General features: G+C 48.7%; 13 protein-coding genes across 13 annotated transcripts; 7 read left to right on the plus strand and 6 right to left on the minus strand.

Annotated features, from left to right (window-relative positions):
* Window positions 1–283: 283 nt before the first annotated feature.
* Window positions 284–2,291, plus strand: FOBCDRAFT_221697 (iron-containing alcohol dehydrogenase-domain containing protein). Its single transcript, XM_031178448.3, has 4 exons — window positions 284–465; window positions 558–949; window positions 1,006–1,643; window positions 1,705–2,291. The coding sequence occupies exons 1-4, from the start codon at window positions 436–438 to the stop codon at window positions 2,130–2,132; spliced, it is 1,488 nt and encodes a 495-aa protein (XP_031044335.1). The 5' UTR covers window positions 284–435; the 3' UTR covers window positions 2,133–2,291.
* A 1,007-nt stretch (window positions 2,292–3,298) lies between these two features.
* On the plus strand, window positions 3,299–6,307 carry FOBCDRAFT_181449 (uncharacterized protein). Its single transcript, XM_031178447.3, has 3 exons — window positions 3,299–5,155; window positions 5,208–6,229; window positions 6,287–6,307. Exons 1-2 carry the CDS (start codon window positions 3,421–3,423, stop codon window positions 5,897–5,899), a joined length of 2,427 nt encoding a protein of 808 aa, XP_031044334.2. The 5' UTR covers window positions 3,299–3,420; the 3' UTR covers window positions 5,900–6,229; window positions 6,287–6,307.
* Window positions 6,308–6,730: 423 nt separating this feature from the next.
* Window positions 6,731–7,934, plus strand: FOBCDRAFT_221699 (uncharacterized protein). Its single transcript, XM_031178446.3, has one exon. The coding sequence runs from the start codon at window positions 6,974–6,976 to the stop codon at window positions 7,814–7,816; it is 843 nt and encodes a 280-aa protein (XP_031044333.2). The 5' UTR covers window positions 6,731–6,973; the 3' UTR covers window positions 7,817–7,934.
* On the minus strand, window positions 7,890–8,875 carry FOBCDRAFT_318659 (trimeric LpxA-like protein). Its single transcript, XM_031178445.3, has 2 exons — window positions 8,363–8,875; window positions 7,890–8,315 (listed from the first exon to the last, which is right to left on the minus strand). Exons 1-2 carry the CDS (start codon window positions 8,756–8,758, stop codon window positions 8,127–8,129), a joined length of 585 nt encoding a protein of 194 aa, XP_031044332.1. The 5' UTR covers window positions 8,759–8,875; the 3' UTR covers window positions 7,890–8,126.
* Window positions 8,876–9,176: 301 nt separating this feature from the next.
* Window positions 9,177–11,047, plus strand: FOBCDRAFT_221703 (uncharacterized protein). The gene is made up of 3 exons (XM_031178443.3): window positions 9,177–9,543; window positions 9,621–10,608; window positions 10,661–11,047. Exons 1-3 carry the CDS (start codon window positions 9,241–9,243, stop codon window positions 10,828–10,830), a joined length of 1,461 nt encoding a protein of 486 aa, XP_031044330.1. The 5' UTR covers window positions 9,177–9,240; the 3' UTR covers window positions 10,831–11,047.
* A 117-nt stretch (window positions 11,048–11,164) lies between these two features.
* On the plus strand, window positions 11,165–12,217 carry FOBCDRAFT_318661 (peroxisomal biogenesis factor 11; the record flags this gene model as incomplete). The annotated part of the gene is made up of 2 exons (XM_031178442.3): window positions 11,165–11,338; window positions 11,388–12,217. The coding sequence occupies exons 1-2, from the start codon at window positions 11,293–11,295 to the stop codon at window positions 12,212–12,214; spliced, it is 873 nt and encodes a 290-aa protein (XP_031044329.2). The 5' UTR covers window positions 11,165–11,292.
* Window positions 12,218–12,350: 133 nt separating this feature from the next.
* Window positions 12,351–13,368, minus strand: FOBCDRAFT_31810 (uncharacterized protein). Its single transcript, XM_031178441.3, has 2 exons — window positions 12,716–13,368; window positions 12,351–12,659 (listed from the first exon to the last, which is right to left on the minus strand). Exons 1-2 carry the CDS (start codon window positions 13,234–13,236, stop codon window positions 12,488–12,490), a joined length of 693 nt encoding a protein of 230 aa, XP_031044328.1. The 5' UTR covers window positions 13,237–13,368; the 3' UTR covers window positions 12,351–12,487.
* A 313-nt stretch (window positions 13,369–13,681) lies between these two features.
* Window positions 13,682–15,650, minus strand: FOBCDRAFT_292261 (uncharacterized protein; the record flags this gene model as incomplete). The annotated part of the gene is made up of 3 exons (XM_031178440.3): window positions 13,682–14,741; window positions 14,795–15,431; window positions 15,612–15,650. 3 exons carry the CDS (start codon window positions 15,648–15,650, stop codon window positions 13,822–13,824), a joined length of 1,596 nt encoding a protein of 531 aa, XP_031044327.2. The 3' UTR covers window positions 13,682–13,821.
* A 1,476-nt stretch (window positions 15,651–17,126) lies between these two features.
* Window positions 17,127–21,255, plus strand: FOBCDRAFT_292264 (sphingolipid transporter). Its single transcript, XM_031178439.3, has 2 exons — window positions 17,127–17,435; window positions 17,490–21,255. The coding sequence occupies exons 1-2, from the start codon at window positions 17,172–17,174 to the stop codon at window positions 21,045–21,047; spliced, it is 3,822 nt and encodes a 1,273-aa protein (XP_031044326.2). The 5' UTR covers window positions 17,127–17,171; the 3' UTR covers window positions 21,048–21,255.
* Window positions 21,256–22,236: 981 nt separating this feature from the next.
* On the minus strand, window positions 22,237–22,517 carry FOBCDRAFT_221710 (uncharacterized protein; the record flags this gene model as incomplete). Its single annotated transcript, XM_059609580.1, has 2 exons — window positions 22,435–22,517; window positions 22,237–22,380 (listed from the first exon to the last, which is right to left on the minus strand). Coding segments are annotated over exons 1-2 (191 nt in total), but the record flags the coding sequence as incomplete, so codon positions are not given.
* A 382-nt stretch (window positions 22,518–22,899) lies between these two features.
* FOBCDRAFT_221711 (GPI mannosyltransferase 2) lies at window positions 22,900–24,465 on the minus strand. The gene is made up of 2 exons (XM_031178436.3): window positions 23,551–24,465; window positions 22,900–23,504 (listed from the first exon to the last, which is right to left on the minus strand). Exons 1-2 carry the CDS (start codon window positions 24,432–24,434, stop codon window positions 23,108–23,110), a joined length of 1,281 nt encoding a protein of 426 aa, XP_031044323.3. The 5' UTR covers window positions 24,435–24,465; the 3' UTR covers window positions 22,900–23,107.
* Window positions 24,466–24,615: 150 nt separating this feature from the next.
* FOBCDRAFT_260034 (Alpha/Beta hydrolase protein) lies at window positions 24,616–25,693 on the plus strand. Its single transcript, XM_059611253.1, has one exon. It carries the CDS (start codon window positions 24,779–24,781, stop codon window positions 25,682–25,684), a length of 906 nt encoding a protein of 301 aa, XP_059467101.1. The 5' UTR covers window positions 24,616–24,778; the 3' UTR covers window positions 25,685–25,693.
* On the minus strand, window positions 25,682–27,427 carry FOBCDRAFT_159833 (enolase C-terminal domain-like protein). The gene is made up of 2 exons (XM_031178434.3): window positions 27,062–27,427; window positions 25,682–27,004 (listed from the first exon to the last, which is right to left on the minus strand). Exons 1-2 carry the CDS (start codon window positions 27,215–27,217, stop codon window positions 25,808–25,810), a joined length of 1,353 nt encoding a protein of 450 aa, XP_031044321.1. The 5' UTR covers window positions 27,218–27,427; the 3' UTR covers window positions 25,682–25,807.
* Window positions 27,428–27,450: the final 23 nt, after the last annotated feature.

The raw sequence follows: 27,450 nt of genomic DNA on the forward strand, positions 1-27,450 counted from the left end.
AATTTTGGTTCAGGCTACTCAGAACGATATGAATAAACTAGAGGCATACAAATACTCACACGAGACATTCAATAGAATCGCTAGTTATAGGTCACTTTCCAACAAAGACGTCAGCGGAATACCCAAATAGGCAATTTCTCGCTCCAGCTTCCTTTCAGGTTCAAGAGCTTAAGTTGAGATCCGCTTTCCCCTCACGAATCAACCCCCATCATCGCCCCCCAGATCGGCCTTGGTTCACCCCCGCAATCGGGGTTGCTCGTCCGTCTACCGAGGTTGTACATAGAAAATGAACACTCTTACCCGTTGCAATTGCTTCATTAAGAAGATTCGCGTGAAACCTGCAGTGCTCTCGAACCCCAGTCTTATCCCGGATCCTTGGGAATAATATCTTTGAGCCCTTATACCCAGCTTGGTAACATAGACATTAACAACACCATGGTACCCTCCGTGAGAGTTGTCCCTAATGTATGTTTACCCCTTATGATCAAGCACAAGCACTGGTGAAGCTGCTTGGTTTGTGTGAATGACTTCAGTTCAGATAACTCACACTCACATAGGCCGCTAAGCGAGCAACCAGCTTGCTACGCACCATTCAATACACTCATCCTCCTTCATGTCCTTGTCACTCAAACCCAGGATATCACCAGTCGCCACCAACATTCACTCCCTCCAAGCATGCTCACCAGCGTAAATATGCTACGCCAACATCGCACCCAGGCCAGAAGGAGTATGCCTTTGAGATGGCTGCTTCGTCCATAAGGTTTGGCCCAGGTGTGACGCAGGAGGTCGGCATGGACTTGAAGAACATGGGAGCAAAGCGTGTTTGTGTGGTAACAGATGAGAATGTCAACAAGCTGGATGCCATGAGACAAGTTCGTGAGTCCCTTGCTCGTGAGGGCATCCCTTATGAGGTTTACGACAAGGTTCGCGTCGAGCCAAAGGATAGTTCGTAAGTTCGACTTGACATCACGTCTATCAGACTACAGTTCACTTATAATATCACAGTATCAAGGATGCCATCGCCTGGGCTCGCCCTTATGCACCAGATGCCTTCCTCGCTGTTGGTGGTGGATCAGTCATGGACACAGCCAAGCTCATGAACCTATACACGGCGTATCCTGATGCAGACTTTCTAGACTTTGTCAACGCCCCTCTTGGAAAGGGCCGCCCAGTAGACAAGAAGTTGACACCGCTCATTGCGGTTCCAACAACAGCCGGTACTGGTAGTGAGACGACAGGAACTGCCATTTTCGATCTTGTGTCTAAGCGAGCAAAGACCGGTGTAGCTCATCGAAACCTGAAGCCCACACTAGGTATCTGTGATCCCCTCAACACCAGGACCATGCCAGCAGCTGTCAAGGCCGCTTCGGGTCTTGACGTTCTGTGCCATTCGCTTGAGTCCTGGACTGCCATTCCATACAACGAGAGAACACCTAGACCAACAAACCCTATCCTTCGGCCCGCGTACCAAGGCGCGAACCCTATCTCGGATGTTTTCTCGTTTCATGCACTGCGCTCTACCGTCAAGTATCTCCCGCGATCGGTGAAGAACCCTGATGACTTGGAGGCCCAATCTGAAATGCTTCTCGCTTCTACTCTGGCCGGCGTTGGGTTCGGTAATGCCGGTGTTCATCTCTGTCACGGTTAGTTCATACCTACTCTGTTATAAATTTCTGCCCCTGTTGGGTGCTAACCCGAGCCCAGGCATGTCGTACCCCATTTCTGGCCAGAACCCAGGCTACAGGCACGATGGCTACGAAGTTGAAGCCCCTCTTATTCCTCACGGTGTCTCCGTAGCTGTCTCTGCGCCAGCTGTCTTCCGCTTCACAGCAGCATCGAACCCAGATCGCCATCTGGCGGCAGCAGAGGCCTTTGGGGTTGATATCAGCAACGTGAAGCGCGAGAGTGCAGGCGAAGTGCTTGCAGAAGCTATTACCAAATTCCTTGCGGAGCTCGGTGACCAGCCCAAGGGCCTTAAGGAGTTGGGTTTCGGCTCGGAGCACATTGAGGCCCTTGTCGAAGGTACCATTCCTCAGGCACGTGTGTTGATGCTGGCACCAGGATTGTCTACACAGCTCGAAGCGGAGAAAGACCAGCTAAGGAGACTGTTTGAGAACGCAATGACTCACTGAGGCCCGTCCTGAAGAAAGGAGTTCGTCAATGCGGGTATGCAATTGCATTGCGTGTCGTCGATCGATTGTAGCCGCGGATGTCGTATCACTCTTAAATACAGTATCTGGATTAGTACTTATTAAGATACAAATATAGTAACATGTGTACCATGATAATCTGATCCACTTTGATTTTCTATGGAACATTCGGGAAAATCGACGATGTGAACTGTTTCTAAAAGTGGTATATATGCTTCTTTGTATGTCGTGCGTTTATAACATAAACCTTTATCCATACATTTGAAACCGCGTACTACTAATGAATTTATGCTGTTCAACGGTATGCATTGATTTGTGCAACTCTCCACGTTTCGAATGTCACCATATCGACCGTTAAGAATCGTCCCTTTCTCTTTTGGTGCACCGTAACACTGGCTCCCTGGCAAAGTTGCAAATGCCATTCTCGGTAACAGGCGTCATTGGGTGAATCTGAAAAGTCCCTGCAGGTACTGGACCGATCCACTGGAAGATTACCATATCAGGTAAAAACAAGACGAATCTTGCATTGGTAACCGAGACGCCATGCTAATCCTGGCAAGCCCCTACAATTTCTTTAACAAGAAGCCCAGCAAAAGACTGAACTAGTGACAGAGGCGAACGGGGAGAGTTGAAAGACTTTGATGAAGCGACTCCTTTTTGAGATTCTGGACCAAGAGTCTATGGGTATCAATTGCTTCGCTTGACTCTTCTACCAGGCCTTCTCTTCCAAAATAGAACGAGCTACCAGAGTCATGAGCCTGTTTAGTGTTTTTCACCTGGTGGGTCTTGACTCAACTATCCCCGGACTGCCGGCCGGATGGCGTTCCGATGGCCACGACGTCGTGATGCTGGCCTGGAATTTACCTAAGAAAAACTCGAACCAAGCGGTTTCGCAATAAGCTCCAAGACTTCTAGGCTCAATTTTCTCCCTTGTGCCTCCACATCCACTACGTCACGGGGCCTGTACGAGCCCGAGGTGATCGCTGCTTTTGCCGGAGATGGACAGGGCCCGTCCACGTTGTGTTAGTCGTACGTACGATACCCAATTCTAACACTGGAACCGCAAAGCTTGATGGAGCCCATAGAGTTTGCGATCTTCATATAATAACGTAAACCCGCCCTTCCCCGCGAAAGGCATTGTTGAGGCTCTCCAGTTTATCCCTGTACATCTTGGATCATAGTCCCATCTTTCCCACTTCCTTCACTCGTTACTAAAGGAAATCGATATCTTGTACCTGATTCAAGGTATATTCCAGTCACTCACAATCCAATGGAGGGCAATTCCAGAGATATTCAAGACGAACCGGACCTCGAAGTCGGACTCGAACCACCCAAGACTGGTTCTGGTTCTGGTTCTGGTTCTGGTGCCGATACACCACCAAGTCCAAAGACTGCTGCTGCAGCTTTGAAGAAGGACAAGGCACGAGTGCGGTTCAACAGTAATGCTGCCGCAAACCCTCCACCAAAATCATCTACTCCCCCTCCTGCTGCTGGAGGCCCCATCGCAAAGCCCAGGCCATCATTGTTGCGTGGCAGTTCTGCAGAGGCTGTAAAGACTCTTCACGATGCCGAGCATGAGTCAGACCCTGAGTCAAAGGAGGCGATGGTAGCTGCCCAGGAACGTGCCCGTATAATGGCGGCAAACATCCACAATGATTCATCAGCCATTGACAGAGACTCACTCGAATCCAGCACTGGAACAGCCGCATGGGACAGCCCTTATGGTTCCAGTATCCCACTTCAAACCCTCAACGAAGGTGGCAATAGCCGGGAAGGTTTTCACAAGCTTCCATCTGAGGAGCAAGAGGCACATGGCTTGAAGGATGAAGCTTTCAAGCTTGTTCGAGCACACACTCAGCGATTTGGACCTAGCAGCACTGGCCAGCATTCACCAGACAACAAGGACACAAAACATGAAGAACGAGTTCCCCTAACCGAATTGAATGACGGAAACTTTGACGGAGTCTTATACGATGTTCCAGCACCTGAACAGTATCGCGGAAGCGTACTATCTCAACTTTTGAAGCTCTACAAACCCCCAGAACCTCCTTTCAAGGGATCGCACCACCGAGCTGCCTCTACCTCTTCAGTTCTAAGTGAAGCCGGTACTCCTACAGTTCAAGGAACGCCATCTGGAGCATCTACACCAAAGCGAAAATGGTACGATCAGAACAAGTCCCAGGACACTCTTGCCAACCTGATCGAGGCCTCATCACGACTCGCCAACCCCAATGACCCGGATGACAAGAGGAAGAAGCCTACTGGAAAGAAGCCACAAAGACCTGGCCACAAGCGAACAACGAGCGCAAACCGCCTCAGTGGTCTCTGGCAACAACAAGAAGCACGTATCACAGTTCATATCGCCGAGACTCTGGCCCGACAGGACTATATCATCAAACTCTGCCGTGCTCTCATGCTTTTTGGAGCTCCCACTCATAGACTGGAGGAGTATCTTAGCATGTCCGCCAGAGTTCTCGAAATCGATGGCCAGTTCCTCTATCTTCCCGGATGCATGATTATTTCTTTCGACGATAGATCGACTCACACCACCGAAGTCAGAATTGTCCGCACATCGCAGGGTATTGATCTAGGCAAGCTGAAGGATGTCCATCTTATCTACAAGGAGGTTATGCACGATGTTGTCGGCGTTGAAGAAGCTACCGAGAAGCTCGAGACCTTGATGAAGCGCAAGGACAAGTTCCACAGGTGGCTCAGGGTTGTCATGTTTGGACTCATGAGTGTCTGTGCTGCCCCTTTCTCCTTCGGAGCTCGCCTTATCGACCTTCCTCTCATTTTTGCTTTCGGCTGTCTTATCGGAGTACTCCAACTTATCGTGGCCCCAAACTCTGCCCTCTACAGCAATGTCTTCGAGGTGTCTTCTACCATCATCGTCAGTTTCTTGGCCAGAACGTTTGGCAGTATTTCGAGTGGAGGCGAAGAGATCTTTTGTTTCGGCGCTTTGGCGCAGGGCGGTATCGTCATGTTGCTGCCCGGTTACATGGTTTGTAAGTGAACTCTTCTTGTCCCAAAACGACGTCAGAAACTAACATGATACAGTGTGCTCTGCTCTCGAACTCCAATCTCGTGCTATTGTCCCCGGTTCAATTCGAATAGTCTACGCCGTCATTTACTCCCTTCTTCTCGGATTCGGTATCACTGTTGGCGCAGCTCTTTATGGATTATTCGACAGTAACCCGTCCAACACTACAACTTGCCCCGATGCCATGAACCCCTACTACGGCTTCATTTTCGTGCCATTCTTTGTTATCAGCATGTGTATCGTCTACCAAGCCAAATGGCGCCAGATGCCGGTCATGGTTATCGTTTCATTCGCTGGTTACATGGTAAACTACTGGAGTGGACAGAGATTCAAGTCTAGCCCTCAGATCTCCAGTACACTGGGTGCATTGGCTGTTGGACTCCTTGCCAATCTCTACTCTCGACTTCGACACGGTGTTGCAGCAGCAATTCTTATTCCAGCAGTATTCTGTCAAGTGCCTGGAAGTCTTGCGTCTACTGGAGGATTGCTTAGTGGTCTACAAGTCGCCAACTCTATCACCAACGCCACTGGTGAGATCAATGGAACTTCCTCTGTTCAGTTCCAGCAGGGCTCGAACCCTGATAACTTGGTATTCAGCGTTGCTGCCTCCATGATTCAGATCGCCATCGGTATCGCCGTTGGTCTCTTCATGAGCTCTTTGCTCATCTACCCTCTGGGCAAGCGCCGCAGTGCCTTGTTCAGTTTCTAATTGCTTTATTTGTTTCAAGTTCAGCGCAGCATCAGCATCGGCATAAGCATTGGGAAATCATTCATCGTTTGTATTACAGAAAAAGTTGTGCATTTACATATGGTACAGATTTGGGACATGTTATTTAGAGCGATAAAAACCAGGAATTGGGTACTGAGGTGCTTTTGGCTTTGATGGCGTGGTCGTTGTGAATTAGGTCTTGGTTAGGGCTGGTCTTTTGCATAAAGAATGGGTTTGAATTCATAGAAAGAATGAGTGGCTGGCTCTGATGAGAGCATTCACGACTTGAGACAGGTGATGGGAGATCATAACAATATCATGATGTTTACTCCTATATCTCGATACGTTAGCATCGTCAGTCAGATCATCATGCTACGACAACACGTGCCTCTTCCACTGGCTTGAACATGCCATTGTCTCTCCAAGCATCGACATCATAACTGCAGTTTTAGCCTTGGTTTCATGAGCTACAAGTGGATACGATAATGCATTTTGAAAAGCCGACTTCCCCGGAATAGCCTACAACGACAGGACGTGGTGCATCCCAGGGTATCCGGAGCTCCATATAAGTGACGACGTGTCAGAGGACCCCTGATCCAGGGATATTCTTGGCGGGTACCGAATCATGCACAACTTGTCTGTCTCCCACATACCGTCGGCTGCCTTTGCCGTGGTCTGGCAGCCACCGTTTATAACGGAGCCCTGACAGTCTTTTTATGCATGCATGCATAAGATCCGAGGCTCAAGCTGAAAGTCTAACATGCATAGCCACAAACTCAGCTCACAGCCACATTCTACCTACGCAATGCGCTGATATCACTGCAGTAGGACCTCAACCTCTTGGCTTTTATACAAAACCTGTTCACTTTCGCTGACCTTGTCCTCTGGACTTCTTCAATCACTATACTCAACCTCGTAGAAATTCTGTAAATCCACGATACGAGCTGCTAATATCTTTTCTTGCGACGACTGACTATTAGCTACTATACTGACGACGTCATCGCATTTACTTGTGGTCAGCTTCACTTATACACCTCTCAAACACACCTCAAGTCCTAAACCTTTCAAAAGAAAATGAATCCCTCTGATGTTCCAGATGAACCTCCGCCTTCATACGCTGAGAGCCAGAACCAGCATAAGAAGCTCCCGGCACAACCACCGCCTGCAGCTACAGCTCCACAGCCAAAAGCATCATCATCAGCATCACAAGCTCCTCCTCCTCCTCCAACTGCCGGCCCCAGCCAACCATCGGCTGTTCCACGCCAATTCCCACCGGCGTTCAATCTCTACTATCAAGGATGGCCCAGTAATTCCTATACACTTGCTGAACATCAAAACCACCCTCTCTATCTCTACTCCGCACATTCCGGCCTGAGTGATCTACCGCCAATTCTTTTACACTCTGGTCCAGACCCGTCATATTCACCTCTGGCTTCTGCAAGATTCATGTTCATGAGTGCTAGTTTCGAAGTCGAATTGCCTCCAGTGCCAGGCTCGGGAGCTCCATTGGCACGCGAAGTAGTTGAACCAGTAGGTTCACACAGTGGTCTCGGTACAGGCTATAGCTTTGCTATTGAAGTCGGACCAGGAGGCAATGGACCACGGGAGAGATTCGAGTGGAGGCGCTCACGTGGAGATGTCATAGCAAGCTTGGGTGGTCATTATTATGGCTGGAAGCTTGTGCGTATGAGCCGTGGTGCTCCTGGAGGAGGAAATATGGCGTTTGCGCCAGGCGGCTTTAAAGATAGCCGAGGAAACGAAGTTGTTGCAGCTTGGACGATGGGCGATGGAAGAAGTTTGACAAAGGTTGCGCATTTTCGATTTATGGGAACGGGCTTGACAGGACTTCTTGGAGAGAGATGGGCTATTATGGTGGTGATAACAGGGCTGGCCTTATTTCACAGAGACCGAAGATGACAGTCTTGACTCTTCTCGAAAAGGCACTACTTATATGTCGGTCTTGATTTATGTACCATATACCCTCTCTTGGCAATACTAATATTTTAATATGAGCTGCAGGCATTTTCGCACTCTACCCGTTGTGATAGGATTGCTATTCGGTGTTGTATGATGCTCCTGAGGTGTAACTACACTTTATGGAGAATGTGTCTGTAGATTCTTTGTGATCAATATGGTGATAGAACAAAGGAGTATCGCCAAAAGGAGACCCGCCGAGCGGAATCGTATATATAATGAGGTCGTTCAAAAGATTATATCAATGGGTATCTTATTTAAATTTGTCGGCGTTACTGGGTATCATTTTTCGCAGGACTGCGAGCTGTTTCATTAAGGCAATCTTCCTCTGATCAGCAAGGTTACGTCGATCGATTCGTCTTGTCCCGTTCGAGAAGACGACAGTGTTGTCAGGCAATATCGTTCCAGGGGCAATCTTTGTCATCTGCGTAATAGTGCAGTTCTAGATATTGTCAGCTCCTGATCACGAAGATGGGGTTTCATATCTACCTTGCCGATCCTAGCACCACTTCCAATAGTTGACCCAGCGTGAACTACCGTACCCTCGCCGATCTCGGTATTGCCAGCTTCAATAATACTGCCTGCCTCGATTGTAACAAAGTCTGCCAGCACGATGCCACCACGTTGCGCAGTATCAGGGTCGACAGGGCGAGTTCCCAGGTGTGTTCGTTCGTGAATGAGACATCGTCGCCCGATAAGAATAGATCCGGAGTTTGACTCAAACTTTGATCGAGGGTGTACTACCGTTTCTGATTGTATCGTGATCGAGTGTGTTCCTTGGAGAATCGCATTGTCGGATATGGTCAGGGAGTCTGAGAAATGGACGGGGGGCCTAGGACCACTGCGATCGATAGCGGGAAGAATGGAATGTCTTTTGCTAGACATGATGAATGCGACTCAAGTTATCATTGCATAGATATCAATGTGCTAGGGTTGGTCATTTCTCATCGACACGGCGGAGGAAGCCGAGACGAAGCTTGTATACAAAGCCCACGATACTCGAGTTGGTGTTGCGACAACGCAGATGGAGTCCGTCGAATAGAAACACTTCCTTGACTGCTTACGTGATGCAACGCTACCAGGATCTATGACTCCAGGATATCGGTTGGAGGCAAATCGGGGGCGAAGGGCAATTGATGCGCTTAACAGAAATGATAAGAAGGACTTGTGTTAGTATGTGAGAATTGGTGTGAAGTAAAGTCCTGGCTAACTCGAGTGGCTGAATAATCGCGTAATGGATTGGCCAATCACTAGCCCGCTATTTCTGAACGGCCTGGTCACGAAATGGATCTCGCCCGGGAAACTTGAAGTGCCGCAACCTGACGTTCAACCATCTCCAAACCGCCACCCGACAACGATCGAGCACAATGCTGTCCACGAGAACGGCGCCCAAGAAGGCCGTCGGCCTCTCACGGACCGCCGTGAGGGGTCTGGCTACTGTCCAGGACGGCGCCCCGAAGCGAACATACGGTGGTCTACGAGACCAGGATCGCATTTTCCAGAACCTCTATAACCGATATCCCGTAGACCTCAAGAGTGCTAGGAAGATGGGCGATTGGCACAAGACCAAGGAGATTATTCTCAAGGGACACGATTGGATCATTAGCGAGGTCAAGGCCTCCGGTCTTCGAGGACGAGGTGGTGCTGGTTTCCCCTCGGGTCTCAAATGGGTAGGTTTCTCCAAGATTGGTTTTACGGGTCAAGAGACCGAACCAGCATCAATTGTCTCTAACCCAACGCTCTGTAGTCTTTCATGAACTTCAAGGACTGGGACAAGGACACCAAACCCCGTTACCTCGTCGTCAATGCCGATGAGGGTGAGCCCGGAACCTGCAAGGACCGTGAGATTATGCGAAAGGACCCACACAAGCTCATCGAGGGATGTCTTATTTCTGGCCGAGCCATGAACGCAACCGCCGCCTATATCTACATCCGTGGTGAATTCGTCGAGGAGGCTGCTGTTCTCCAGCGAGCCATCAACGAGGCTTACGCCGCCGGCCTGATCGGAAAGAACGCCTGTGACTCCGGCTACGACTTCGATGTTTACCTGCACCGAGGTGCCGGTGCCTACGTCTGTGGTGAGGAGACTTCTCTTATTGAGTCTCTGGAGGGCAAACCTGGAAAGCCTCGTCTTAAGCCTCCGTTCCCTGCTGCCGTCGGTCTTTTCGGATGCCCTTCAACTGTTACCAACGTCGAGACTGTTGCCGTTGCCCCTACTATCTGCCGACGAGGAGGAAGCTGGTTTGCTGGCTTCGGCCGTGAGCGAAACCAGGGTACCAAGTTGTTCTGTATCTCTGGCCATGTCAACAACCCCTGCACTGTTGAGGAGGAGATGTCCATCCCTCTGCGTGAGCTGATTGACAAGCACTGTGGTGGTGTTCGAGGTGGATGGGATAACCTTTTGGCTGTCATCCCCGGTGGTTCTTCTACTCCTGTTCTCCCCAAGCACGTCTGTGATGACCAACTGATGGACTTCGATGCCCTCAAGGACAGCCAGTCTGGACTTGGCACTGCTGCTGTTATCGTTATGGATAAGAGCACCGATATTGTCCGAGCTATCAGCCGTCTCAGCCACTTCTACCGCCACGAGAGTTGCGGCCAGTGCACACCTTGCCGAGAGGGTAGCAAGTGGACAGAGCAGATGATGAAGCGATTTGAGAAGGGTCAGGCCCGTGAGCGTGAGATTGACATGCTCCAGGAGCTCACCAAGCAGGTTGAGGGTCACACTATTTGCGGTAAGTTCTCATATCAACCACCCATCTATAACGCTGTACTAATGATGCTTAGCTCTGGGAGAGGCCTTCGCCTGGCCTATTCAGGGTCTTATCCGACACTTCCGACCTGAGCTTGAGGCTCGTATCCAGAAGTTCTCTCAGGAGCATGGTGGTGAGGCCCTTGCTGGTGGATGGAACCATAATGCCAGAGCCCAAGGCAAGTTGGTGTCTCCCGGTCAATAATTGGTATCTTGAGTAGAAAAGGGTATGGAGAGGAAAGAATTAAGCTTGACGTGTCTTGCATCGTACTTGTGCATAACTACAACTATTAGGTAGATGCCATGTGTTATATTTACTTATTGTTCAATGGGAGTAAGAGCTGGTTAAGTAAACTATGTCTGTCTGCCTGACTCATCTTCATGTCAACATAAAAACAGCTTAGATGCATATGAAAACATTGTATCATTCACTCATATTCAAGTCGCTTCAAATTGCCGTATTCATATACGTGGATGTAAGGATCCACTAACATTGAACTACTGGCTGGCCCCATCAACACCGCCTATTCAACAAACAACTTAACCACCAGGGGTCAATGATTTGTAATTTTCTGTTCATTTGCATTAGACGTATATAAATTCGTGGCATAAATCTCGAGTTCTTTCAATTTGTATCTTACACCTCTGTCTTGGTAGACTAGCAGTTATGGTGGGAACATATGAGCATTTTGTTGCCTTTGGCACTGATCTTGGTATTTCTCTCACAAATCCTTGCAAGACACACTAACTAACTATTCTCAGTCGGCATCGAGCGAATCCTCCGTGGTTTTCAAGCGATATGCTCTCTTCTAGTTTGGTACCCGGCTCTGTTTGCTCTCGTCCAGCCTAAGGTCTCATCAACATTATCTCTCCGTGCTTTGGGCAGCCAGATCAACGTCTCCAGACGCTTCATTCGGTTCTTCCGCTTTTTAGACACTTTTCGCGCAGGATGGCTCGTCTACGTCGCTCAAGGCGATAAGAGCCTTGATATATGGCTCGATATCATTAGCAAGACTTGCTTCGGCATGTTCGGCATGATGGAGACTTTGACCCTCCTTGATCTCTGCAGTATCGAGAACCTCCGTGTCTTTAGTCCTGAGAAGTTCCAGGAGATTGATTACCAGTCACAACTTTTCTGGTTCGCTGGATTGTACACTTCTGTTCTTGTCACGGTTATCAGACTGTATCAATTAGTCGCTGGCACTCCTGCCTCTGTCAAACGCGAGACTGTCAGCATCAGCTCTACTGAGAAGCCAGCCGAGCTTATCGCTACAGAGAAGGAGACTGCCGTTCTCTCTGAAAAGATGACCAAGGATGATCTCGACAAGGAGCGTGAGCGTCTCAAGAGCATCGTCAATAAACGCAAGACCGAGAGACGTGCTTGGATCAAGAAGTTTAAGAGGGAGGGCTACGTTCTCCTCCGCACTCTCGTGTCTGATCTCATTGATATGCTTCTTCCTACCACTTCGGTTGGCTGGGTCAAGCTTGAGCCTGGCCTGGTTAGTTTGGCCATGTTCTTCACCACCTTTACTACAGGCCAGGCTGTATGGGAGAGGGTTGGACAGAATCTTCAACGACAGAAGCAGTAGAGGATGGAGGTGAACAGCAATGTTCAATTCGTATCTCACGTTATGCTACTCGAAAGCTATCTATACCGTCTGTCACTGTGACAGCAAAATACAGTTTACTCATAGACTACATCATATGCACTTTTCCAGCTGGATATTGTTCTCAGAACATTACCGTAACGGGCTAATCCATGGTCTTCCTGGCCCCAGTCTTTTGTACTAGATGCTATCCTCAGACGAAAGAGATAGAAGGGCAGGTAGTGGGTTTCTTTAGCAAAGTTCCGATTTGGTCTTTCAGACCTCAGAAGCCATCGAGTCGCGGGGCTCAGAAACTTCGTCTCGGAAGACATCGAGGTCGGGAATCGAGTACAGGTAGTCCTGCTCGTCCTCGCCCCTGTAGACAACGATCTTCATCTTGCGGAAAAGACTGATCAGGTTGAGGACAGCAATGGCCGACTGCATGATCCTGTCATACACTATTAGCATCACTTGAATGACCGAAACCATTAGTCGTATACTTACACAACAGTAAGACTCAGACCCGAAACATTTGCGTGATGATACCAGTTATATGTAATGAAGGACAGAACACTGGGCCCGATGAAGAAAAGACCGAAAGAAAAGTCGATAGCGCTGACAAGATAAGTCCAGGCTCCACGGCTTGTGCGTGAGGCGAGCGAAGTCGTGCCAATGGTGCAGAAAAAGTTTCCGATCTTGAGGTCGAACTTGTTGCTCTTCCTGCCGGGGAGGAGGCTCTTGAAGACGCGGGACGCATGCCACATAACCAAGAAAATTCCACCCATCGCGAACGCGGCGGCTGATCCTGGGGAGGCCTGGGGCATGCAGATAAAAACTACATCGGTGATGACGATAGGGACAATCATCAATCGTAACAACATAATAGGCGAGAAAGCGAGTCTGAATACGGGCGTCTTTCCATTGTCTCTATCCTCCCGCTCAGATGGTGACAGCAGCGCAGCTGCGGGGTCCTCTCTGGGAAGAGGCTCATAGGAAGGCTGTCCTGACTGGTTCTTGGCCGCCATATTGAAGTTTCGATGAGTGATCCGTGAGTTTTATGGTCAGCCTTGTAAGTTGTGATACTGGTGTCTCATGGCGGACAGCTCAGTACTTATACAATGACACTGTGATGGCACCCACAGGGGCATGATGTGACAAAATAAAAGCAAAATCATATCCTATCTAGGAAACCGCCGCGTTTACTCTGGTCTTTTGCAGAGGTCTAGCGCATGGAGCGAAGGATCATGTTTCGTACGTGCCTGGCACAGCCTTAAAGCTACATGGTCCGAGTTTCCATGGCAATGGCTGCACTAACAGTACTATTTTCGCTCGTCTATTCGCCAGGGCTGACGCAGAAAACATGCAGTTGGTTGTCATGACTGTTTCGGGTTCATTTGTGGATCAGAGGTTGCGTAAGCCTTTGCTCGAATTGGGGTCCAGAACTCCAACATGCCATCAAAACGACCAAAACTTGGAGGAAGTATTATCCCATCTGGCCGTTTGAGCAATGAGATGTCGTGAGAATTGCCGATCTGGTTGATCGAGGTCAATGCGGAAGATTTCCAAAACATGGTTGAGATAGCCGCCGCAAGGCTTTCTTAGCTTGGCTTTTATCGCCTACCCTTGATGAGAAAGCGTCCAGTCTCAACCTGCATCTTCCACCCGTCTTGGAGGAGAGCTGCAGCTACAGCTTGTCTCAGCTGTGACACACCACCAGCACTATGGCGGCCGAGTCCAGTTATGACAGTAAACGGCTGCTGTCGAGCCTTATCAGACCGAAACTCTCCTAAGCCAGCCCACCAGGACTGGACTCTCTCGCGAGCAATGCTCACACCAGACTGCACGTTAACGCCGTGTAAGTCAATCGAAGTTGATGTGCTTTGCTTATCAACGAGTAGATTTGCCGCCGTTGATGTAGCATGCATTTCGTATCGAGCCTGCTCTCGTGCCCTTTCAGAATAATAACCTGCTGCCTGTCGATAGAGTGGATTAGAGGCACCACGTCGATTTAAGGATGCTGCCGAAGCGGCTGCTTCACGTTTGGCTCGATTGTATTGGCTGGCTCTCTCAGCAGCTTGCGCGTACGCTGACGAGCCGACGGGAAAGCTCGTGCTTCCTGAGACGGGCCGGACTAGCTTGGATTTGCCTCGCGTAACTGTCTCGAATCCTTCGATGTCCTCTACAGGCAGTGGCGTCAGTTGATAACTGACCTCAAGCTTCTGGGTCCAGGGATTCTTGACGAAATGTTTGCTAACAAGCGCCGCGATGTCGTCTGATTCTTGCGATATGGAGTCCGTAACCTGAACGATTGTCGACATAAACTTCTCTGGGACATTTTGATACTTTTGGGCCAGCTCCTGTGCATATTTCTTGCCCTCTTTATCGTGGGTTTCGATGCCTTGCGACATGTATCGATGCAAGATCTCAACTGCAGCGGCACCACTCGCACAGCGTTTGTTGTAGTAGATCTCGGAGACTACTTCAAAAGGTAAGTCCAGCCTGTCTGCTAGATATGCGATCTCGTCCTGGCCTACGTTGGACAGTTAGTTATCACATTCTGGTAAATGATTGGTTAGAACATACGCTTCAACTCTTTTTGGTCATCGGGGGATGGAGAGGCAGTTCCACTGCTGGATGATGGTGTTTCGCTTCCGAGAGCTTTCTTGCCCTTCTTCTTGTTCCTTTTCTTCTTCTTCCCGGCGGCTTCGTCAGGCTCAAAGAATCCATTAATGCCCTTCTGCTCTTGCCCTGTTGATTTAAGATACTGGATGTTCAGTAGGTCATCGAGCGCAGTCTGCACATCACCATTTGCCTTTTTCAGTGAGTGTTTAATGTCAAATTCCTTGAGCTCGCTAAACATGCTTTGGAGGAGAAGAACTTTATTCTCCTCGCTATCATCATCGAATGAAGTAAGTCTGGGTATGGAGTAGGTTGTGTTTGCTGTCGATGCGGTTTGATCGCTGGCGGAAGTGGTATCTGTGTCGTGAGCACGAGAGGCCTGCTGGCTGCTTGTCTCAACTGTACTCTCGTCGCCATTCACATCTTCAGGCATATTCGAGATGCCACTTGGGTTGAATCCAGTTGCTTCTTCTGTTGTGACATGCTGGGCAAGGTCTTCTAAGACAGTCTGAGCTGACTTATACTGGGAAGCTTCTGTGAGATCATGGTCGCTGGCGATGGCAACTACGAGGGCTTCGTCCAGGAGCGACCTGAATTTTTCCTGTAGCATCATATGTTAGAATGAAGTCTGCTGTCTATGACAGTGCATGAACACGATATTATATCTCATAGTCATTCTCACGATATCTTAGTGCCATACTGGCTCGAAAGTTCGCTTGTATGACTCGGCAACTAGATATATACGCGCTGAAACCATCAGAACAGTAATAAATGAACATACCACCAGCTTCTGCACAAGCTCTTCTGAGGTTTCCGGCATCTTGGGGGAGGGATAGTGTTGTGATATCGGTTATGGCTGGTTCCAGAATAAAGCATGGTACTTTATAAGATCCTACAGGTAATAAGAGAAACTATGTCGCTCAGTCTTCAGAAGCTTCCCGTGCTTTATATAATGACGTTGCCAAATTGAAAGGCCGAATGACGCACAGAAAGATTGAAAGAGTCATGGTGTTTTCAGGGCTCTTGAGCGAAGGTGGAGTTAGTGAAGTTGCTTAACCGTATCACGTGCCATGATAACGAACCTTTAGGTTGCAAAGTTGTAAATACAATACAGTTAATGGGTAGTGCAAGACCTAAAGCCTTTAGGTTTATTGAGGGCATTCACAACTGAAATTACCTTTGGGTCTGTTGATTAACTTTACACGGGCCTGTGTTGGGTGGAAAATTGGGGATGCCTGAGCGAGAATGTCTCATGGTTCATATCTTATGGTAGGACCAACTTGGCTGCTTCTGTGATTAGGCTTAGATGATATTAATGGAAGTTGTTTATCTGGCTGGCAGAGTCTTAACTTATGGTGGTCTTCTGTACTACTGCGTTGATTTTTGTCTGAGTTGAACCATTGGAATCGGAGCTGTTAGTGTTACCTAAGTACCTATAGGTTCTTCCAAGTTTCTAGGTCAATGAGTAGGCTTAGGATTAAGCAATAAATTATATGGTATGCTCTCTTAGACACATATAGTGGTTGGTATCTGAGAAAAGGGCGGTACATTTTTGCAGTTCTGCTGCTGATATTGATCTTTGCGCATGGGGACAGATGAATATGACTCTTGGACTGCCCTTGACCCCTATAGAAACCTTGCACCTACGAATAGACTTAAGGACCCTACTTAGAAGCCAAACCTTACCGACCATGATTTCAATAATTGCTACCTCTATATTACACGAAAGATCAATAAATGTATCAAATTCATCTCTTTATCTCTAGGGTAGTCAAACTCCGAATGAATCATTGACTGTAGCTCATGCGATGGCTAAGCTCAACCCCAGCCTCTAACCCCGGCCTCTTAGACCACAAGGACCACTAAGTTAATCACGCTGGCGAATTAGAGGCAGGCCTAGCCCACAGAAACCAATGACGCAGGTCGATCGTGACCTCTACAGCGCCCGCCATCGGGGCCCCATCCAAGCTTTCCATTGTACCCGTCACCGAGCTACCTGCTACGGTTACGGCTGCTGCTGCTGCTGCTGCGCTACGACATCACCACCTGCCTCCAAGTCTGAACCTGCAACCGTTTCGGTTGCGCCTACTTTGTCGACGCGTCGTCTTTAGAGTTCCATCTCCACTCGAGTCACGTTGCTCAATTTCTAAACTTCAATTCTACAATCTATTATGATTGCTTCTCGAACATCTTAACCATCATCATCATCCCACGCTTATCGTCGCATCGTACCTGTCGTACGTCAACTTGAGAGCGATATCCACACCAGACTTCGATCGCGACCAAGTAGGCCTACGACTCCATACATATCCTCCGCCGCGTGCGGCTCCCTCACTTCGAGATGCATCAACGCATCGTGCCTCAGCTTGGAGCTGTGGCTGCGCTTCTTGCTGGCCTCGGCTTTGCTGAGCAGTATACTCCGAAACATGAAGCTGGACGATGCGCCTTCCGCGGCCACTGTGGAAAGCAGAGTTTTTTCGGCAAAGAACTTCCCTGTGTCGACAATGGCTTGGCCGAAGATCCCGACGAAGAGCTTCGTAACGAACTCGTCGAACTTTGCGGCCAAAAATGGAAGACCGGACCTGTTTGCTGTAGCCTGGATCAAGTGAGCATATCCCATGAACCTTCATGCTACCTCATACTAATATGCGATACATAGATCAAAGCACTCAAGTCCGAGCTCGGTACACCAAGTACACTCATTGGGTCTTGTCCAGCTTGCAAAGACAACTTCTTCAACCTCTTTTGTACATTCACATGTTCTCCGGACCAGTCTCTCTTTATCAATGTTACCGACTCTGCCCCCAAGAATGGCAAGAAGCTCGTAACAGAGCTCGACCAGCTCATTTCAGAGAAATATGGCTCTGGTTTCTATGACAGTTGCAAAGAAGTCAAGTTTGGCGGCGCAAACAGCAAGGCGATGGACTTGATTGGTGGTGGTGCTAAGAACTATACCGAGATGCTGAAGTTCCTTGGAGACAAGAAACCTCTCGTCGGTTCTCCTTTCCAGATCAACTTTCCGACTGATTACAGCGACCGCGACCTCCATCCATTGGACATGACACCGAAGAAATGCAATGATGAGGACCCCGATTACCGCTGCGTATGTGTCGACTGCCCTGGTGTCTGCCCGAAGCTCCCAGACGTCAAAGACTCCAAGTCTTGCAGAGTCGGTCTTTTGCCTTGCCTCTCATTTGCTTCCATCTTCGTGTATAGCGTTTTGCTGTTAACTCTGATACTCGCCGTCTTTGGCCACATCGCATATAAAAAGTATTCTCAGCATCGTGTTGAAAGGACAAGACTGTTGCATGAATCCTCGCATAGCGATGATGAAGACGAAGGTGGTCCGGTTGACACGGAGGCGATGCGTGAGCGCCCAACTAAGAGATACTGGGTCAACGACAAGTGTGACAAGGCCTTCTATCAGCTCGGTCACATTGCAGCTCGATTCCCTGGGTGGTGCATCGGCCTAAGCCTGCTCTTCGTTGCCATCCTTAGTGTTGGATTGTTCCGTTTTGACCTTGAGAAGGAACCTGCCCGCCTTTGGGTGAGCCCCTCTTCTGCTGCTGCACAAGAGAAGGCCTACTTCGACAGCAACTTTGGACCCTTCTACCGTGCTGAAAAGGTCTTCCTTGTGAACGATACGGATCCCTCTGGACCAGGACCTGTTCTAACTTATGATACACTGAAATGGTGGATTGAAGTTGAGGAGAGCGTCAAGAAGATCGAAAGCCCTGTCTATGGAAAATACTTCCAGGATCTCTGCTTCAAACCTGCCAACGATGCCTGCGTTGTGCAGTCTGTTTCAGCTTACTGGCACGCCAAGGGTGGATTTGACCCCAAGTATTGGAAAGAGGACCTCCGCGCATGCGCCAAGAGCCCCGTGGATTGTCGACCAGACTTTGGGCAACCCATCGAGCCCAACATGATCTTTGGTGGTTACGACGACGATGTGGTTGACGCCCATGCTATCACTGTGACCTGGGTTGTTAACAACGCTCAAGAGGGAACTGATGCCCTTGCAAGGGCTGTTGATTGGGAAAACTCCCTCCGCGACCGACTCCTCGAGGTCCAACAAGAAGCCAAGGAGCGTGGCCTTCGCTTGTCTTTCAATACTGAGATTAGTCTCGAGCAGGAACTTAACAAGTCGACCAACACAGACGCAAAGATTATCGTCATCAGTTACATCGTCATGTTCGTTTACGCTTGCATGGCGCTTGGAACTCCCCTCAAGCATATCTTCCGCAATCCTGCTGTGCTTTTAGTTGAATCCAAGGTAACGCTTGGTCTCGTGGGAATTCTTATTGTCCTCATGTCGATTGCTGCTTCTATTGGGTTCTTCTCATGGGTTGGTCTAAAAGCTACACTCATCATTGTTGAAGTAATTCCCTTTATTGTTCTGGCTGTTGGCGTGGACAACATTTTCCTGATTGTCCATGAACTCGAGAGAGTTAATGTCAGCTTTCCTGACCAAATGGTTGAGGAGCGAGTTGCAAGAGCCCTGGGCCGTATGGGACCCTCCATTCTCTTCTCTGCTCTCACAGAAACCGTCGCATTTGCTCTCGGCACCGCCGTTGGCATGCCGGCTGTTAGGAATTTCGCTGCTTACGCTGCGGGTGCTGTCCTGGTCAACGCCGTACTTCAAATGACCATGTTCGTCTCCTTCCTTTCCCTTAACCAGATGCGGGTTGAAGACCATCGTTGTGAACTGTGGCCCTGGTGGCAGATCACTAAGGCTAGAATCCACCTTAATGGGGCCAACAGTTTTGCTCAGGGAGGTAGCCGTGGCTCAGACATGGCCGAAGAGAGCTTGCTGCAGGTCTTCATCAAGAACACATATGCTCCACGACTTCTTGGCAAGAAGGTCAAGCTTGCTGTTGTCACAATTTTCCTTGGGCTCTTTGCAGGTGGACTGGCACTTTTGCCCAAGATCCAACTCGGCCTTGATCAGCGAGTTGCTATCCCTGATGGTTCTTACCTGATCCCCTACTTTAATGACTTATACGAGTATCTGGAGACAGGACCCCCAGTGTATTTCGTGACCCGCGAAGTTGATGCCTCCAAGCGAGAACAGCAGCAAGAGATTTGCTCGAGATTCACGACTTGCCAGGACCTTTCTCTTACGAACACACTTGAGCTCGAACGACAGAGATCAGATATTTCTTATATCTCCTCACCTGCCGCCAGTTGGATTGACGACTTCTTCCTCTGGTTGAATCCCATTTATGACCAGTGCTGTGTGGAGCATGGCCAAACCTGCTTTGCTGATCGCAAGCCAGCTTGGAATACCACACTCTACGGCATGCCTGAGGATGAAGAATTCATTCATTATCTCAAGAAGTTCCTTTCAAGTCCTACTGGCGATGAATGCCCTCTCGCTGGTCAGGCCGCGTATGGCCAGGCTGTTGTTCTTAATGATAAAGGCAACCATGTCAAGTCCACACACTTCAGAACCATGCATACTCCTCTGAGAAGCCAGGAAGATTTTATCGCTGCATACTCTGCGGCTCGCCGCATCGCTTCCGATATTAAAGACAGAACAGGCGCGGATGTTTTCCCCTACAGCGTCTTCTACATCTTCTTTGACCAATATCTTAGCATTGTACCGTTAACAGCTGTATTGTTGTGTGCCGCTATTGGCATAATCTTTGCTGTTGCGACCGTCCTCTTGGGTTCGTTGCTTACGGCAGCTGTGGTCTCTATCACAGTTGTGATGAGCGTTGTAGACATCATGGGTAGCATGGCACTGTTTAACGTGTCTCTGAACGCTGTTTCTCTGGTCAACCTCATCATTTGCGTCGGTATCTCTGTTGAGTTCTGTGCTCATATCGCCCGCGCGTTCATGTATCCTTCCCGCACAGTGATGGAAGGCAATAGCAATGCCTTCCGTGGTCGCGATGCCCGGGCTTGGACTGCTCTTGTTAACGTCGGAGGATCTGTCTTTTCGGGCATCACCGTCACGAAGCTTCTGGGTGTCTCTGTACTCGCCTTCACGCGATCAAAGATCTTCGAGATCTATTACTTCCGAGTTTGGCTGTCTCTTGTCATTTTCGCCGCCCTCCATGCCCTAGTCTTTTTGCCCGTTGCGCTAAGCATTGCTGGAGGTCAGGGCTATGTCGACCCAGAGAGTGAAGGAACTGCTGCACAAGACTTGACCGATAGGAGATGGCGAGCTATTAGGATTAATGATAACAGTGACTCGGAGGAAGAGTCTTAGTATGAGCGCCTCTTTATGCGACCCAGAATTTCGACAGGCCCTCAAAGTGCGGAAAGCTCTACACAGAGCAAGGCAAGGAACACCGCATTACCAACTGTCCGAGAACAAGATGAAGAGGAGGAAGAAGAAGGACAAGAAAGCAACGGAGGACCCTCTGGAAGTTCCGGATCTAGGCCATCTGTGGAGCAGCGACCTCACAACGACGGAAGACGCAACACGACTTAAACGATCTATTTTATGAACAATTTTGGAATCACCAAGATCAGAGAGTCGTATGCTTAGAACTAGGTGCTTGTCTTGAAGTTGTCCCACATGCCAAAATGCGAGCGCAAAGATTAATGGAACACTCGTGCTTGACATCTTAAAGCGTACTAAGGGCTTGTACTTGAGGCCTTGGTTTCATTGTTGGGTAGAGTCAGCGAATGGGTGAATTAACATACAAACACGGTGCATTGTCTTCTGGGTGTTTAAAGGCGTTGTCGTTATTGGTCTCATGTAGATGGTAACAGGCTCTACAGCGACCAGAACAGTTTTTCTATATAAAAATTAATACAAGCGTTTCATGAAATTGCCTATTAGCCCAATAACACGAGCCACCTTGGCATCCCATGCGACATGTCTTGGTCTCATGACAACTATTCAATAGATAAGTATCATTTTCTAGTTTCCAGTGGCCTTATTGATAGTTTTGAGTTGCTCTCGTTCTTTTTGAGTGTAGCTATGGCTATTTACTTTGACTACGAATAGTTATAAAACCTCATTACTAGAATTTGATAATTGTTGGAGCCATCCTTGGATGTAGGACCAAAGACTTTGTTTGAATCAGGGGCGAAACGATCTTTAAGTAGCCCAAGTGTCTTGGTCACTAGAATGGGGGGGAAAAAGGCCTTAATAATGAGAGCTGGATGGTTATGCATATAATATTGGAATTTACTGGTGAGAACATGATTTGGGTCGCACTCTGTCATGAATTATATATCAAAAGACTGTTATTCTGCTTCTGCCCATAGCAATGAGTCGAGATATATACTTGAAACCGCCCAAAAAGATATATTCCTTGGTATGAAGAAGACACGGGCTTCTTATCCAACTCTCCTCAAGTGACCCATTCGCTAAGTCCTTATCACGACTTTATGATCGATGATAATTGAAAAAAAGTGCAACCCTATTGCCATGATCTCTAGGGATGATGCAATAGGCTTTATCTAGAAGAAGGCTGGCATGCTCTACTCGCTTGGTTGTGAACAATAACCTGCAAGTCGCCCCAACGGGCTCTCAAGCTCAGCAAAGTAGTCTTAACAGTAGAGCTGAAGCCGGCTGTTGCCTCAACGGGCTGCATGCTTGTTAGAAAGGAGTGTTGTAAATGTGAGTGTGAGTGAAAACTTACAGAGGAAATGGTCTTGGCTGTGTCCTGTTCTTGTTCCTCAACCTCTTCGGTCTCAACCAACATTTCAATACAGTTGCAAATTCCGTTGTCAGGAGTTGTATCAGGAGGCTGAGACGGGGGAGGGGGAGGACCGGAAGTTAAGGGAGGGGGAGTCGGTGGGGGAGTGAGCAGCCCAAGGATAATATGTGCAGTGGAGGAACATCCATTGGATCGATGCTCTGGTTGCTGGTCAGACTTTACATGTCTACGAATAATGATCATCATCAACTTACCTGTCGTTGACATATTGGGAGTTGGTTGGGGTAAAAGCAGAGAAGCCTTGATAGAGTGAGTATGTGTAAGTGTAACTGGTAGCGACGAATATGAGAACTGATGGATCTTTAAAAGATGGAAGAGAAAAGACAATTAAGATGCGATATCATGTCTTTATGTAGACAGAAATAGAGATTTAATATTCACCAACAACAGAACGACCCCCTTTGTTGCCTCAACATGCACCATATGCCTCTTATTAACATGAGAGAATGAAAGTGTGACGATATAAAACTTTCATAATTTCAATTCTATTTTTATTTCACCATCATGTCGAATCCATTGAGCTGCCCGACCGCCGAATCAGGCTCTAGAAAAAAAACAGCTCAACTCAAAAACAGAAAGTATATACACCACTGCCTCAGGCAGGCGGCAAAAAGGATGCAAAGAGGCCCCCTTGGATCATGGCATACATACTGATAAACATGATTATCCCATAACCCAAATTCTGTCTTTGTCTATCCATGAGGCATGAAGCGACCCACCAATACCACACGGGGTAGGCGGATGATATACGACTGATGATCTGGACGTGATAGTTTGTGATAGCCAAGACGGCGAGAAGAGTTTGCACAGAAGCTAGAGTTCTTACGAGCACCCTGCACTGTTCGTCTGTGCCAGAAATCATGGCTCGAAGACCTCGGGAAGGTTCTCGCATGACCTCTGTTCCTGATTTGATGAGAATTGTGAGCATGGGAGCTGCAAGGAGGAAGAGAGGAATTTGGTTGGGTGTCCAGTATCTGAGGAAGCCAACGTTCCTGTTTATGTTAGTTGACACTATTTAATTTGCTTCTGACAACATACCAGTATTCTTTTTGGACAAATGTGTAGATACTTGGGAGAGGGCGTGTACACCAAGGGCGTTGTTCTCCATTATCCTGGACATTGCAATACCTCATCCACGCCAGAATCTGAGGCGCAACAAAACCAACTGCAACGAACAGCCCGCCAATAATAGGTGCAACTAGCCTTAGAGCTTTGGAGAAGGTGAACCCGCCAAGAAGTGCTGTGAGGCCTTTGATAGCTTCCACCGCAAAGAGAACACCACCAAAGAGTCCATTGCTTCGAAAGATACAGGAAACCCCATATAACAGCCCTGCTCCAATGACGGAAATATTGCGTCTCAGTGAGTCGGGGCTGGCTTTCAGGCTCAAAGCAAAAAGAAGATTGCCAACAAAGGACAAGCATGCAAATGTGCTCTCCGCATACGGTGCTGAAAGGAAGAGGCCGCCAGGTGAAAGAATATGCACGGCCGCAGCCAAATATGCAAGTTTCCGATCATTGCATAGCACAATAGTGAGCTGGTACAGCGATAGAACAGCAATAATGTGAGAAACGTGTGAGATGGCAATCGCAATAATGGCATCCCAGCCCTCAAGTCCAAATAACTCATTAATGCCACGTACAACGGCTGGCAGTCCAATGCCAAACGCCCACTCCTGCTCATACACTTTGCCCTTCACCGCATCATGCATAAAATACAGCGCGTCCCATCTCGTCAGACGAGTAGCGAGAGCAGGAACAGGTGTTGCTGGGCCATGGACGATGTTGAAGAAGAGAGATGTTGAAGTATCGTAGTCTGGGCCTACAGACGCGCCGAGAGCGATGGCGAGGAGAAGACCCTTCCAAGCAGTGAAGGCGGCTATTAGAGAAGATATTGGGTTTGTTTCGTGGTTAAGGAGACCCATTTTGAGTAGAGGGTTGAATGAGCGTGTGAGGTTGGCGATGTGAGGTTAAGCTGAAGGGGGGGCGTTACGTGGGGCAGAATATAGTGACACGTTCGCTAACGAGACCTGATAGAAGTGGTGAGATCAACACAGCACAACGAATGGCTTATGTGTGTGAGAAGACCAGGGAACAATTTTGACTGATAAATTCAATATTTAAGATTCAATATTGTAAGAAAACGAAATAGTAAGAAACATTATTGCCCGGTGGCCTTTTAACTCATCTCATTCACTGGCAAGGTCTGTCACTTCTCATAGGCCTTCATCGATCCATCAATCCATCAACCAACCTCACTTAACCACATATGCACACTCAATTAATATCAACATCAACAAAAATGTCAGCAGAAAATGCTACAAGAAATTTGTCTCGCCCCAGACCAGGAGAATTTCCATCACTGGTAACCATTCCTCCTCTTGCCTCACCTCATAAACTCACAATCATCGTCCTTCACGGCCGTGGCTTCAACGCACAGAAGTTCCACTCACCACTTCTTGCATCTCCTTCTCCCGATCCATCAGTATCGTTTCGCCAATCGCTTCCGCATGCTCGCTTCGTGTTCCCGACCGCGCCTCTAGCGCGGGCGACGAAGTATCGCCGTTCACTTATTCACCAATGGTATGAAGGAACTGGTGACTGGGAGCCCGAGGCGCGTGGGAACATGCGACCAAGTATTGAGTACATCCATAAGTTATTGGAAGATGAGATAGAAAGATTGAGGGGGGATGCAGGAAAAGTAGTGTTGATTGGTTTCAGTCAAGGCGGTGCAATGGCGTTGATGAGTTGGTTGCTTTGGGAGGGTCGGAGTCTGGGCGCTGTGGTTATAATGAGTGGTTTCATGCCCTTGGCTGAGAGTTTAATGGTGGATAATATGGGCGGCGGCATATCAGAAGACGGACTTTTCGAAAGGGATAGTGAAGAGGAAGCAAAAAGTCCCCTACAAAGGGCAATCGACGAGCTTCGTGAAGAGGCAGAGCTTAGCCCTGCACCACTAATGACCTGTTTCCCTTTCCTGAACACTTCCGTGTTCATGGGACATGGTAAAAAAGACGAGGATGTTGAGTATTGTCACGGACTAAGCGCTGCCAAATGCTTGGAGCGCATGGGAGTAGAAGTCGAGTTAAAGACTTACCCAGACTTAGAGCATTGGTACTGTCCTGGAGAACTCGGAGATATAATACAATTCATAAATCAACAGCTAGGCTTATAAACAATTAACATCATAGAGAGGCCTGTTAGATTTGATAACTCATAAATTCATGATATTCCGCTTATGGAGGCATTTCAGATACACAACACCAGGTCCTTTTATCCAACCCTTTTCAACCACCCATTAAATCTTCTCACCATCGAGAATAACCTTGGCCTCATCTGAAGTCCACCAACTCACACCCTTCTCACCAGGGTAGCTAAATCGATCCATGCTCTCAGGCTTCATCTCAACACTGTATCCAGGCTCCACAGGGGTGGTGTAGTAACCGTCCTTGATAACAGATGGGTGGAAGAAGTGCTCGTGGAGGTGGTCCACATACTCAAGAACAGACAGCTTTCCAGAGACAACAACGTAGTCGATGGTGCTCAGGTGCTGTGTGTACTCAGGAAGACCAACACCGCCGGAGTGAGGAACAATAGGCACACCAAACTTCTTGGCCATGAGGAGGACAGCAAGGACCTCGTTGACACCGCCCATACGGCAGGCGTCGATCTGACACACATCGATGGCACCGGTCTGGAGGAGTTGCTTGAAGATAACACGGTTCTGGCACATCTCACCAGTAGCGACACCAATGCCATAAGGCTTAAGGGCATCGCGAACGGCCTTGTGACCGAGGACATCATCGGGGGATGTAGGCTCCTCGATGAACCAAGGCTTGAAGTCGGCGAGCTGCTTCATGTACTCAATGGCCTCAGGAACAGACCAAACCTGGTTGGCATCTGTCATGAGAACATTGCCCTTGTCATAACCAATGACCTCACGAGCAATACCCAGACGCTTGCGGTCGCGCTCAATGTCACCACCGACCTTGACCTTGAAGTGTCTGTATCCAGCGTTGAGAGTCTCCTGAAGCAGACTCTTCATCTTATCCTCCCCGTATCCAAGCCAGCCAGCGCTCGTTGTGTAAGCGGGCACAGCGCGGTTGTTAAGAGCCTCTTCGAGACGCTTGGCCTTGGTAGGCTCCTGCTCCTTAAGCATAGCGACAGCCTCCTCGGGGGTGATAGCATCTGTGATGTAACGGAAGTCAATACAGCTGACGAACTCCTCAGGGCTCATGTCAGCGACGATGCGCCAGACGGGCTTGTTGAGGGTCTTGGCCCAGAGATCCCAGACAGCGTTGACGACGGCACCGAGAGCCAGGTGGATGACACCCTTCTCGGGACCGATCCATCGGAGCTGACTGTCGTTGACGAGATGTCGCCATGTCTGGCCCCAGTTTGCGACGAGGGAGGAGAGGGTCCTGCCCTTGAGACGCTCGGCGACGTGGTTGATGGCAGCGCAGACGATGTCGTTTCCACGGCCGATAGTGAAGGTCTATACCAAGTCAGTCAGCTACGATTGAGATGGTCTCTGAAGGAATTGAGTACTGACCATTCCGTGGCCGGTGTATTCAGAGTCTGTCTCGAGGATGCAGTAGGCGGAGGAATAGTTGCCAGCAGCGTTCATGGCATCGGAGCCAGTTCCGTCGAGAGAAGTAGGAAAGCGAACATCTCGAGTCTTCCAGCCGGTAATTGTGATTTCACCCATGATTGCGGTTTATTTTGTAGATTCGTAAGGCAATTGTTGAAGTTATCGAGTATGAGAGAGCTCAGTGAAGCATGAGGGACACACTTAAGGTGGGGTGAGCTCCGAACGCGGGGGAGGGGGAGGTTTCAATAGTGAGGAGTTATGATGAGAAGATCACGACGAGGAAGAAGAAGAAATATAAAGTCGTTAAGATTATAATGAATCAATTGAGGCTAAATAGAGACACAGGCCGG

Source organism: Fusarium oxysporum, chromosome IV (genome assembly GCF_013085055.1).
Source record: "Fusarium oxysporum Fo47 chromosome IV, complete sequence".
Lineage (NCBI taxonomy): Eukaryota > Fungi > Ascomycota > Sordariomycetes > Hypocreales > Nectriaceae > Fusarium > Fusarium oxysporum.